The sequence below is a fragment of the Hippocampus comes genome, unplaced genomic scaffold, assembly GCF_001891065.2.
Source record: "Hippocampus comes isolate QL1 unplaced genomic scaffold, H_comes_QL1_v1.1 scaffold359, whole genome shotgun sequence".
Classification (NCBI taxonomy): domain Eukaryota; kingdom Metazoa; phylum Chordata; class Actinopteri; order Syngnathiformes; family Syngnathidae; genus Hippocampus; species Hippocampus comes.
The window spans coordinates 166,658-178,876 of NW_017806274.1; the positions used below are offsets into that span (position 1 = coordinate 166,658).

The window sequence follows — 12,219 nt, forward strand, 5'->3', positions numbered from 1 at the left end:
ATCCGGGTGAGTCACGGTCACTGGAATGTTTCCCGGGTCTTGTGGGGACCTATTCTGAGTTGACCCCAGCGAAGCAGCCGAAGATGATAACAAGACGCATGCTTGAAAAAAAAACAAAAAACACTGATATCTTGATAAGATAAGATATCCTTTATTTGTCCCACACTTGGGAAATTTACAGTCTACAGCAGCAAATTTGTGGGGTAGAAAGAAAAAAAAACAAAAAACACTGATATCTTGATAAGATAAGATATCCTTTATTTGTCCCACACAAATGCCCCCCTCTTTCAAAAAACGAATGATCCTTCTACAAAAGAGGCAATATTCGTGCAGAGAAGGAAAACATCATATTTTCATCGACAGCTTTATTTATTTTTTTAATGCCTCAACGTGGATGCTACCTCAGGTGGATGTCCGGGCTGCCCCCTCCGTTAAATTCTACTTAATTTGATTTCAAATTATTTCACAGAAATTCAAGCTCAGGCTTGTGGACTCCAGTTTCAGAACGCTTACTTTTCCATTTGTAATGTGGAACAATTTGTTGAACTCTTTTAACAAGTGTTACCCCAAAGTCGAGCAGAGTTCTTGATAATCGAAGAACGACAAGAACATTGTTTTATGCTGCAGTTTTGTTTTTAAAGATTGCTTGTGTCATAACTAAGTGGCAGAATGGGTTACGGAATGGGATACACAAAGTAAATATAGCGAGTTTTGTAAGCTGCAAAGTTACAAAACGCCCCTCCTCTCAGAATTTTGCATAGCTGTGTGTCACGTGACCTCGACTCTGTCCATAACAGACTGGAACCCTTCATCACCGTCTTCACTGGACAAGACCTGCTACCGAGATACGACAGCACGATGGAGAACTACAAACAGTTTCTGGTCACCTTGTCGTCCGCCGGCGTTGTGGGTGTGATCGCTATCATTTTCGTGTTAAGATGGGTCCTTTACTATCAACGGGGTCTGGCGTGGGACGGAGGACTGGCAGAATTTAACTGGCATCCGGTGTTGAACGTGTGCGGGTTTATCATCCTGCAGGGTCTGGGTGAGTTGGGAGTTTAACTTTTTTACTTCTCTGGGCAAGCTTCATGTTATGACACAAGTCATACTGTTGTAGATGATCAACTCAAGTTTTGTGCACGCAAGTCATCACGTGTGCAGCGCTGCAATGTTTTCGAACGTGTTTGTGGACCAAACGCTGAAATGATCGCGTCGGCTCAATACTACGCGATAAACTTCACTTTCGATTGAGCGCAGTGTTTCGTCAGAATGTGAAACGTCATGCAATTGAAATACCGGAGTTCTTAACTCTCTTTTCAAGTTGGTCTGGAGATGTAAGATAATTATATTTGAGCAGAACTCACTAATAAATGCGACACAGTTCATCTGCTAATGTTGTATTCCCCCCCCCCAATATAAGAGCAAATAAATACCTTTGCAAAGATGATACAGTGTTTTGTTCTCCATTAAAAAGGCTTACGATTGCCTAAAAATTCCACAACATGGTGGCAGAGAACTAATTGAAGCTCCTCAACTTACTTGAACATAGATCCTTGGCACCAAGATACCACACGAACATTTTTATAGAAGATGGCTCTTTGGCACAAACATAAAAACAGCGATGAGGTGCTGTACTAAATTGACAATACGGGCTAGGGCTGAGCGATATGATCTTAAAATTAAATCACTTCGAGTTACACAGAAATAAAAGAAATATATACATATTTTATACATCATGAGAACACAAGTGCTTCTCCTTGAAAAAAAAATTCCTTCTATCAATATGTACCCGATGCACATGTGACCCTGAACTAATCAACATTCCGAATGTTCAACAAATGTTAACATACGCCGTCAAACTGGATGGCTCTATTTGTCAATACTCTGTCTTGTCAAAGAGTAAGCAGCGCCTTTTACACAAAATATTTGCATCTTGGAAGCACCTACCTCGGGTCAAAACTTTACATGTCATCCATAACCGCATCTGCAATACAAACAGACCCTTTTTTTTTTGTTCTTGTATATGAATAAATATGAAACACTTTGATTGAATGACGATCTTTCTCTCTTCCAGCCATCATCGTGTACCGACTCCCATGGAGCTGGAAGTACAGCAAACTTACCATGAAATTTATCCACGCAAGCTTGAACTTGGTGGCCTTCATTTTTGCTGTTGTTGCTACCGTGGCGGTTTTTGACTATCACAACGCTGCCAAAATCCCCAACATGTACAGTCTGCACAGCTGGGTGGGCCTGGCAGCTGTAATACTCTATTGTCTCCAGGTATTTATTTTTATTGGATTTTTTTTAATTTATTTTTTTTTGTATGATTAAAACATGGATATGTTTTTTTATGCAGCTGGTTCTCGGGGTCAGCCTGTATTTGTTGCCATTTGCGCCCATGTCCTGGAGAGCAGCCCTTATGCCCGTTCATGTCTACAGTGGCCTGTTCATCTTCACCTCTGTTATAGCAGTGGCACTCATGGGTATCACTGAGAAACTTATATTTGCCCTGTAAGTACCACAAAAAACAGCTTTACTAAGGTATTTAAAATCGCAATCAATTTGTGCATAAACAAGTCTAACTTTGTTTTATTTTCTCATCCTAGAACCAACCCAAAATATAAGGATTCGCCCCCCGAGGCAATATTTGTTAACGTTCTGGGACTCCTTCTCGTGCTTTATGGAGGACTAATCCTTTGGATTGCCACTCGACAGTCTTGGAAACGGCCGAGTGACCAGACCTTGCATACCCTGCATTCCAACGGGGGCGGTGAGGATGACACAAAAGTGGGTCCGGCCCTGTCTCAACTCTCAGATGGAGCAGAGGGTGACAGCTTTGGGGAGGTCCGCAGGAGGAATAATAAATTTGATGATCAGGTCAACTGAATTTCAAAATAAACTGGAATTTAGAATGAATGTACACTCCTTTTTTACTGCTCACTTATGCTGGATTTTCTTTCTCATTTGATATCTATTTTTCATATTTGTCCTATCTATAGTAGATGTTGCAATACGATCTGATTGTATGTAAACAGGATTCACATGTACCGATAATCAACCAACTCCTCTAAGTCTCCTGCATTTTTCTGTGCTGAAATTATTCAGATACTATGATACACATTTACAATAAATATGTGCGGATTCTGATTTGACTCTCTCTCATGACTGTGGAATATATCTCACTGGATTGTCACAGGTCTTTTCCCAAAGTTGTCAAGCTAGTACAAAGTCCTGAGTCATATCTTTTTTACCCCTCCTCGCCTTTTCAACTCTCTCCAGAACATGTGCCCACCCCGGGCCAACAACGAGGCACTCTACAGCCACCACACCAGAAGACATTCCGAAAAGAATTAAAATTTTTTTGCTATATCACTGTATAACTGGTGCAAACGAAGGTGCTCAAGTTCTTCTTAAGTGGGAGAGATGCAATTTACACTGAAACACTAGTGCAACACTTGGTCACGTTTTAACCACAGCCAAAAATAATCACAACTGAAATGGTGAAAAACATTCAAACCATATATGGTCATAAATGAGTAGCCTTTCTTTGCACGTTTCTATTACATGTATAGTGTAAGTTGCAAAATTAGGAATTCCCCATAAGATTAGTAAATATAGTATATATACTTTTTGTTTTGTCTTATTCAAAAATGTGTTCACTGCTTTATTGTACCCAATAAAATGTGTATTCAACATATGTTGTCTGTCCACAATGAAAAATTGTAATCACTAGTAATTGAATTCAACTTTAAAAACGGAATTCGTTATTTTTATTATAAAATTGAACTATTTGTCACATTTCACAATTACCTTTGAAACATTTCTAATCCTCAATAACCTGGCCCAGCTATCACTGTTCGGTACAAAGGTTTGCCCATCCCTGATCTACACCAACTGAAAATTCTATTATTATTCATGTAATATTTAATCGGGGTATGAGCAGTTAATCTTTTACTTTTTAGTCGCATTGCATGAACGCCACGACTTCCGCAAACAACTCCAAACGCCTAATTTGCCCCTTCGCGGGAGCCGTACTTGGCTGCAAGCTGGTTTGTTTTGACTTTTTTGCTAAAAGACCTCCTCCCGGCCCGAAACCGAATTAAAGGTTTGATTGCTAACAGACATTCTGACCGCGTTGTATTTGCACACGCTTTTTATACTTAGGTTATTTGCATAGTTTGAGTAGGCTCGGGGGCTTCATTAGAACTGTTAGCGCATGATAGCCCTGCGGACCTAGATCGCTGTGGTAGCTAACCAGCTAATATATTCGTCCACCGCTTCATCCAACTATATATTAATGGATCGGTTGCTAAAGACATATTTTTTATTTAAATAACAAACTTCTATCATCACACTTGTATGTATACATTCTGTGTTATAGCACGTGTTGCGTATACTGGTAAATGACAGCACATCAGCTAGTCTTAGCACGGAAGGCTAACAGTAGTCGAGACAATTCAAGTTGAAACCGACATGAAGCGAATCTGTCGTTTGAAGACGTGATCGAAGGTTTTAACAAGTAAAAATGCGAATATTTAGAGCATCAAGTGAAAAAAACTGTAGTCTTGTTTGACAGGGACGCTAGTAGGGGGCAAATTGTGGTGATCCGATTGTACAGGGTGGGGCCTGAATCATAGATCATGTTATTTGGTCTCTAGTTGTGTGTCCGATCGACACAGAAATAGATTCGGGGAAATGTAAATTTATTAGGAGTCTGTGCAATAAAATCCTGTAAGAACTGAATAAAATAACCTGCCTTTTCAAAATAAAACACCTTAGGAGGCACCAGTTGAGCATTGAGTTTGTTAGTACTATTGTTCTTATTTCACACATTGGTAAACTTCTGTCCTATACCACAGCAAACAAAACACAACAATGAAACATTGCAATCTTAATTGATCGAAAATGTACTCTATCTTTGTATGATTTAAAGTCATTGTGTAGCTGCTCATGACAAATATGTTCCCACTGAGTATGATTGTGCTGCTACTATTCACTCAGCATTTTTGTGTTGTGCTAAAACCGAAATGCACGTTTCCCCTCTTATGCAGCTGCAGCATCATGTCTGACAAAAGTGAACTAAAAGCGGAGCTTGAGAGGAAGAAGCAACGCTTGGCCCAAATCAGAGAGGAAAAGAAAAGGAAGGAGGAGGAACGCAAGAAGAAGGAGGTATCCTTCAACTTTGACTGCATTTTATGGATTCAAAATAGATGGCTCGTTGTCAGCAATGAACAAGTCTTGTTTGTTCTCGTGAGAACACCCAGCAGTAGGGGATTAAACAGACCAGTGTGTCGAGACACTGACATTATAATCTCATATATCTTGATGTGAATGCACTCTTGCACATGTGACCGTAGCCATGAAAACGGCATTTACGCAGTTGTTTGTATGTCGAAAAAAAAATCAATGACCAAGTTGCATTTGCCTTCTTTGCCATGTTACAGTATAACATTAATCTTGTGTTGCAACTGCCTCCTTTTTCTTATGTTTTGATTTTTTTTTCCCCCCAAGTTGCGCGGAGGGCAGTAAATACACAATGAACTGGTTTGTCAATGGCACATTGCTCTGTGCTCAGTCAAGTGTGAAAAGCAAAATATTCTGGAGACTCTGAGACTCCCTACAGGGCAAGGAGATATTTACCCCTTCATGTCCAGACAGCAAATTGTCCTTGTGCAAAGTCGCGGACACATCGCAAAACAGATTCTTCAACAGATCCAATTTTTATTTTATTTTTTGTATATTATTTGATGGATTCCAACAAATTTTACATCATATTCTCTGGAATTAGTGACATGTCAATTTTCTGTCATGACAAAACAGGCCGATCAACTGAAAGATACGCCCATTCACCATGAAGAGTCTGACTTGGAGAAGAAGCGATATGAAGCTGATGCCCTGCTACAAAGTTTTGGCATCGCTTCTGATGTTTCTGTTGGTTGGTGGCTTTTCTATAATTGTTTTACTCTGGAGGATTTTTTTTAATCCCGCTCAGTTTTATGCCCCCGGTGTTGCATTGTGGTGTTCAACAAATGAAAACTTGACTGCACAGCAAAGCCCAGGAGTGTCGGCGCTCCTGGGGCGGCCTGTGCTGGTGGGACTTTGAGCGACGTGGCAGTTAGGGCCATAATCGCTAGCGCTCGGGGTGTTTACTGACCTGAAACCGCTGGATCCACGCGGAAACCGGCAGTCGCAGATAGAATTTTTGCACTCCTACCGTTCTCATGAGCTGTTACATCATACCGTTTTTGTCGCTGTGTTACTTGTGTTTGGCGAAACTGTCGGGAAGCACAGCCTGCTTCTTCCGGCTGTCAATAACAAGTCAAACACAGCTGCTTTTAGTTTTGTGTTGAAATGAGTCGGCTGCCTATACAAACACACGTACACAATTGCCGTCCGATTCGCGAATTTGATTGAACAGATGTGTGCGTGTTTAATGTTTTTTTTTTTTTTTTTTTTTTTTTTGTGGGGGAGGCGGCGTGTTTACGGCCAACAGTTGCCTTAATGTTTTAATTAAAGAGATGCGTCAATCCAAGAAATATCAGACTTACGCTTGACAGTACTTTGTCACAAAAAGAATATAACTTTGTGACATTTTGATGCTATTACATGAAACTGCGACGAGACAAGTTTTTCAGTGAATAGTGGAGCATATTTGCGAATGATGAATGGGGGTGTGTGTGTGATCTACTGTACCCGTCCGTCCGTATTATTATTCTGTTTCTGTCAACCGGAGCTACAACACTACCACTTTGCTAACAACAGGTGGCAGAAGAGATCCATTGAAAAAAAAAAAAAAACAGCAGTCCCAAGTATGAAAGTCACGCTTAGCATGGCTATAAAACACAAATTAAAATCTTGTTTTATGATTTATTTTGGTGTAATCTCATTCATCTGAAAAATGTTTGACCGAAATTATCTCTCATTGCGCTCAAGAGCACCTCCAGGATCTGGGCAGGATTCGGAAACAAGTTAAAAAAAAAAAAATCAATTCAAGTTGTGTCCTGATCTTTTGATTGAAATGTCTTCCTGTATTTGTTTCTCTCTGTAGTCCCCGCTCCCACGTCTCCGACTGCCAAATCGGCAGACACCTTAAGCGAGACCGGGAGCCAGGACTCGGACGGAGCTGTGGGACCAAGGTACATGAACGTGCACGCAGTTTGTCCCCTCCCTGCAGTACAAAACGATACGATAGTAGGAGCGATGCCGCGAATCACGGCGATAGATGAGAAGTTTGTTCCAGCTTGTTCATTTGACTTAGGCGCCGTTGATTTCGGGTGATCCGGAATTACCAATAAAACGGCAGGCTGTTGTGATGCCTGGGGGACTTCTTAACCCCCAATTAGAGCGCCTTCCCTCGGCTGAAATTCAAGCTCCCTCCAATGTCCCATCAGGCCCAGAAAGCGGTCCCGCCCCCGGGCCCCCTCCACGCGTTGACTCATTTCCCTCACCGGCATGGCCATTTCCTACACGCATGGAGGTCATGTTTTCTCCCTGAGGCACGGCACTCTACTTGGCCCCCTTGCCTTTTCTGCGCAACTCTCTGAGCCTTTGGTGTGACACAATCTTGGCTGCACGTTAACACCTTAGGTCACGCGCATTCGGTGCTTTTCTTATGTGTTTGTTTTTTAAACCGGATGCCCCCAGCGTGCGCGCGCGGTGGGTGGATTCGCATCTCAATGTCAGTCAGTGAGGAAATATAATTGAATTTTCAAGCAAAATGTTCAGATTACAGCTCCGCCCACTCCCCAAACCCCAACACTTGTGTGGTATCTGCTCTGGAAAATAAGTACCGGTATTTACTTGGCAACATGGCCACAGGCAGTTTTCCCATTGAATCAGCTTTTCTGCTAAAAAAAAAAAAAATACTTTCACACATTTTCTTGACGTGTTATTTTTTTTTTTTAATTCCCAAAGAAAAATACTGGCGCAAAAAAGAAGCATAACCTCTTGAGTGGAGATCATTTCTTGAATGGTGTCAAGTCAGTGTTATTGAAAGTTGACCTTTGTGTCGACCGGTTTGTACTGGGAGATAATCTTATACACTCAATACAGGCAACTGATTTTCAGTGACTTAATTCTTATTATTAATATTTTGAATTGACTCAATGGTATCTTCTCCCTTTTTGAATTTAAAAAAAAAAAAAAAAATTCAGTGTGCCCCTTATCCTGCATTGTATAAACGTGCATGTTGTGCACCCACGATGCTAACTTTCTTTCCTCTCCTGGTTTGTGCCGGCCTTTGTCTTTCACTAATGTCGCCTTGTTGCTGTGACACTAACCAGGACTCTGCACTGGGACTCTGACCCGTCCACTCTCCAACTTCACTCTGACTCTCAGATGGGGTACTGGACACTCTCTTCTCTCCTTTCCTGGTCATTTTCCCTTCTCTCAATCTATGGCATGATTACTTGTCATGACTCAATTCATCAATAAATTGCATTTTGCATGCACATGAGGTCCGATACATTTAAACGTTGGCTTTAAAAGTAATCGGAGACGCTTGCAATTCCATGCGAGACTTCTCCGGTACGGAGGTGAGATCGTTTGTTGTTGTTCTGGCTTGTGTAGCGTATTTAGTGGCTTTTTGTTTTTAGGCGGGGCGCTTCGAAACTTGGAATGGCCAAAGTCACTCAGGTGGACTTCCCTCCACGCGAGACGGTGTCTTATACAAAAGAGACCCAGACACCTGTCATGACGCAGCAAAAAGAAGGTAATGTGCCAAGGTAGACCGTTTTAGCAACCTTTTAAGGTGGAAACAATGTGAGAAACCTGTCTTAAGTGATCGGAAAATTGATTGAGAACATTTATAAAAAAAAAAAAAAAAAAAGCAAAAAACATTAGGATGCCATGCTGAGACTGAATCCTGCAAAAATGTGCCGATACTATGACACTGATACCAATTTACTTGCGGAACGTATACTGAACGCTACAACTGTTAATCTCAAATAATTTGAGTCCCAAATAATCCATGGGATTTGTATTTATTTGATGAGGAAAGGGCATCTCGGGTGTCAAATGAGCGCACGTGTGTGTTCCAGAAGTGATGGCGAGCGAGCACTAAGATGAAAGTAAAGTGCCCAGAGGTTCTCCTCCTCTAAAGCCAAGATGCCGCACTGCATCAAAGTCGGCTTCGGTTTAATTAATGAGCAGGGATGTGAAAACCATGACGGGAAGGAGCAGTAAGATTGATCAGGAGGATAAAAAGGACGGCGCATGCAATTGTTCACTGCCTCCTAAATCCTTTTCATCCTGCGATTTTTTTTTGGGGGGGGAATTCTCTCGTCTCCGCACGTTGACCACCACATTCGATTAAAATATGCGGTTGAGTGCTATTCATAATGGCAGTGAAAAGTATGCTCAGCTGAATTCTGGATTTTTTTCCTCCCCCCTCTCGTCCATTCCAAAAGGTGTCCAAACTACCCACAGGTTTTTGAAATTCACCGTCTCACGCTAGTCTGTCATTATGGCTGTCCGCTTGATTCACTTGCATCATTGAACACATCCTTTTCGGCATCCTTGAAAGCCCGGTTCGGATTTTAAATAGCGTACACATCATCTAGCGCTGTCGGGTCAAGTGTTATGTGGTAAAACTCAGCGGTGACCCAGCGAGAGGGGAAAAAGACAAAATTGTTAGCTGTATTTCCCCCAAGCATAACTATTGAAGGATTCAAATCGCTCTTTACGGGCACTGTAAAATATTGTTAAACAACGATGCGTTCTACCAGCTGTTCAGTGTGAAACCCGCTTCGCCCCGCAACCACTATGTAATCATTTCATCAACTCCCTTGCTTCGCTGTCTTCTCTCTCCTCCGCACGCAACAAAACACATTCGGTGACACTGCGTTTTTTTCACGCCGTCGCCTCCCGAGGGCCCGCCTGCATCCACCTCGCCGCTTGCTCACTCGCTCCCCCTCTGCGCCTTTCGATGTGCAGCGTAGCGTCAGGCCTGTTTTTTCTGATTGAGCGATTTAGCACCTCGTCAAAAGGAGGAGACGTGACATGGCGGCACTCTCAAGGTCAGCGGGCGGCGGCGGCGTTGGAGGGAGCGTACGCGGAGAATTCCCGCCGTCTTTGTGCAAGGCGACGCAATTTTTCGATTGAAATGTCACCGGGAGCGATTGTCGAGCCAGCGTTTGGACGCGTTGTGTCGCGGTGGCCAGACGATCCCTCCGCAAAGCTAATGTGAATTTGGGGATTTATTTATTTTTTTTCTAAATACATTAAACACACTTGAAGAAAAGTGCTAAAAACAAACCTTTATAGATATCGGCAGTTAACCGACGCGCTTGCGATGTTTGGCTAGCAAGTAAGCTATGCATACACCTAGATAATGTCCATTGGTGTGGGCCCGTTAGAGCACCCCGTTGTTGTCCATGAGTGCGTGCGTGCCACGGAGAGAACGGCAAAAAAAGAGTGAGGGGAAACCTTTTTTTTTCCTGGTCGGGAAGTTCATCATGACAGCCATTTGTGTGGATGGAAGTTTTGACACTTTAGAGCGCCCCGTTGTTGCAGCATGGAAATACCCACCCGGCAGTCACCGAAGCTTTGAAGCGGATATATTTTGGCGACAAAATGCCATCTAAAAGACCACGGGAGGGTTTCCAAATTCCGTAAGAGGTTTTGTATTTATCTGACAGTTGAGCGGGGCGTGGCTACAGCGCCATTCGCCGACACGCCCACAGGCTTCCGCGGTCGAAGGGAGAAAACGGCGTGACTTTTCGCTGTCTTGTAACCTCATTTCCGATAGACTTGTCGGGAATTTTTCGAATCATTGACATTTTCGCGGGGTCGTCGACAACACTTTTCTCCGCGGTGTGTCAAAATCACAAGACATATATTTGAATACGTTCAATGCGGGGCTGCTTCATCTCTCGGCCCATTTAAGAAAGTGACAAATTACTTGGTAAATCTCTTTGATGGCGTTCCCAGAGTTGTTTTTCGAGGTGCCGGCGTTCCCAGAGCGCACTAGTGGTTTACAATAAGCAGAATCGGGATCCGCTCTTAAACAAGAGGCTGTAATTACGGACGTCGATGCGTTGCCGGAGTGTGAGGTGGGAATGGGGCGGCGGCGCAGACTGGCCGCTCTGCTGCAGAGCTACAAAAGGCTGCAGCGGTTTCGTCAATCCCTCGTATTTAATGGAAGGGGATTGTTTTAATCACCGTCGATTCAGAGCAAGGTCACAACTTGAAATCACAAAAAGCCCTTTGTGGCCTTCTTCTCTGAAGTGCCACTTTGGAGTTGAGTTGGCTTTTATGCACTTAAATGTTGAAATGCCTATTGTATGACGAGATGTGGGCAGGCACTCGCTTTGGAATACGGTTATGATTTACTGATCAGTGGTGCGCCCTCATGGTCCTCGCGGCCGCGCATGAGCACTTTTTTTTTTCAATTAACGTGCTTCATATTAGCAAAAGTCTTAGGATGTGCTCCAGTTAGGGGCGCTTACTTGGCCCTGAATTCAATTTTGGCTTCCAGCTTTGAAGGGAGAGTCCGGGGGAAACCTTTTTTTTGAAAAAAATTATGATTATTACTATTTTTTTTCCCCTTCCAATTAAGACACGCAAGAATCGGTTTGCTTTTTGAACAGCTAAGCTTCATGTTTTCTTCCGTTGGCAGTGTGTCCCAATAAATTTGTGTACCTCTGTTAAAACCCCTCAGTCCGTTTCTCACAATAAACGTTTTGCAATGTTTTTTTTTTTTTTTTTTTTTTGTAAATCCAAATATCGTTACCAGACCCACTGGCCGTTTTCTCTCGTGAAATTTGCAGTGGCCGCGTACCATTTTGAAAGAATGAATCACCGTTTAGTCGAATGAAAGAAAGTAGTCTTCAAAGCCTCTTATTTCTGGAAACGAGAAATGATCTTCCCCACTGTGTGCCTCGGTGATTATCCCGCGGATGGCAAAGGTTGCAAAGTAAAAAAAAAAAAAGCAGCCTGTGGCCTTTGCAAAGTGGTTTGCATGGACCGCTTTCAGACTTTTGTGCCGCCTGGACTCCGAGAAGAGGAAGACACCTGCGGCTCAGGGCAAAGGCCGTTTCGTTGTATTCTTGAACGTCACTAACCGTGTTTGCCTTCATATGTTGTACAAGGGGGTAAGACCAGTCATTACCCAACCCCCCAACTCAAAGCCCAGCTTTGTGCTTGCTCCCTCAAAAGCTTTTCTTATTTTATAATTTCTTAAGTGGTGCAAAAGCCATAATAGCCCCTCCCACCCCC

At 42.8% G+C, this 12,219-nt stretch overlaps 2 protein-coding genes across 6 annotated transcripts in view; both read left to right on the forward strand.

Moving 5' to 3' along the window:
- The first annotated feature begins 751 nt into the window (after positions 1 to 751).
- On the forward strand, positions 752 to 3,150 carry cybrd1 (cytochrome b reductase 1). Its single transcript, XM_019857647.1, has 4 exons — positions 752 to 1,045; positions 2,075 to 2,283; positions 2,360 to 2,514; positions 2,610 to 3,150. Exons 1-4 carry the CDS (start codon positions 859 to 861, stop codon positions 2,887 to 2,889), a joined length of 831 nt encoding a protein of 276 aa, XP_019713206.1. The 5' UTR covers positions 752 to 858; the 3' UTR covers positions 2,890 to 3,150.
- An 857-nt stretch (positions 3,151 to 4,007) lies between these two features.
- dync1i2a (dynein, cytoplasmic 1, intermediate chain 2a) overlaps positions 4,008 to 12,219 on the forward strand; it is a 20,797-nt gene continuing 12,585 nt past the window's right edge. For 3 of the 5 annotated variants that reach the window (XM_019857598.1, XM_019857597.1, XM_019857599.1), the window contains exons 1-6: positions 4,008 to 4,108; positions 5,055 to 5,172; positions 5,824 to 5,938; positions 7,052 to 7,139; positions 8,286 to 8,345; positions 8,598 to 8,713. In XM_019857598.1, the coding sequence (XP_019713157.1) occupies positions 5,065 to 5,172; positions 5,824 to 5,938; positions 7,052 to 7,139; positions 8,286 to 8,345; positions 8,598 to 8,713 (487 nt within the window). In that variant the 5' untranslated portion in view covers positions 4,008 to 4,108; positions 5,055 to 5,064. The remainder of the gene's footprint in view (positions 4,109 to 5,054; positions 5,173 to 5,823; positions 5,939 to 7,051; positions 7,140 to 8,285; positions 8,346 to 8,597; positions 8,714 to 12,219) is intronic. The other 2 variants (XM_019857600.1, XM_019857601.1) reach the window with 1 other exon arrangement.

Coding starts and splice junctions, on each gene's coding strand:
- cybrd1 (XM_019857647.1), top strand. CDS start 859: ATGGAGAACTACAAACAGTTTCTGGTCACCTTGTCGTCCGCCGGCGTT. Junction 1,046..2,074: donor TATCATCCTGCAGGGTCTGG/GTGAGTTGGGAG, acceptor TCTCTCTTCCAG/CCATCATCGTGTACCGACTC. Junction 2,515..2,609: donor GAGAAACTTATATTTGCCCT/GTAAGTACCACA, acceptor TTCTCATCCTAG/AACCAACCCAAAATATAAGG.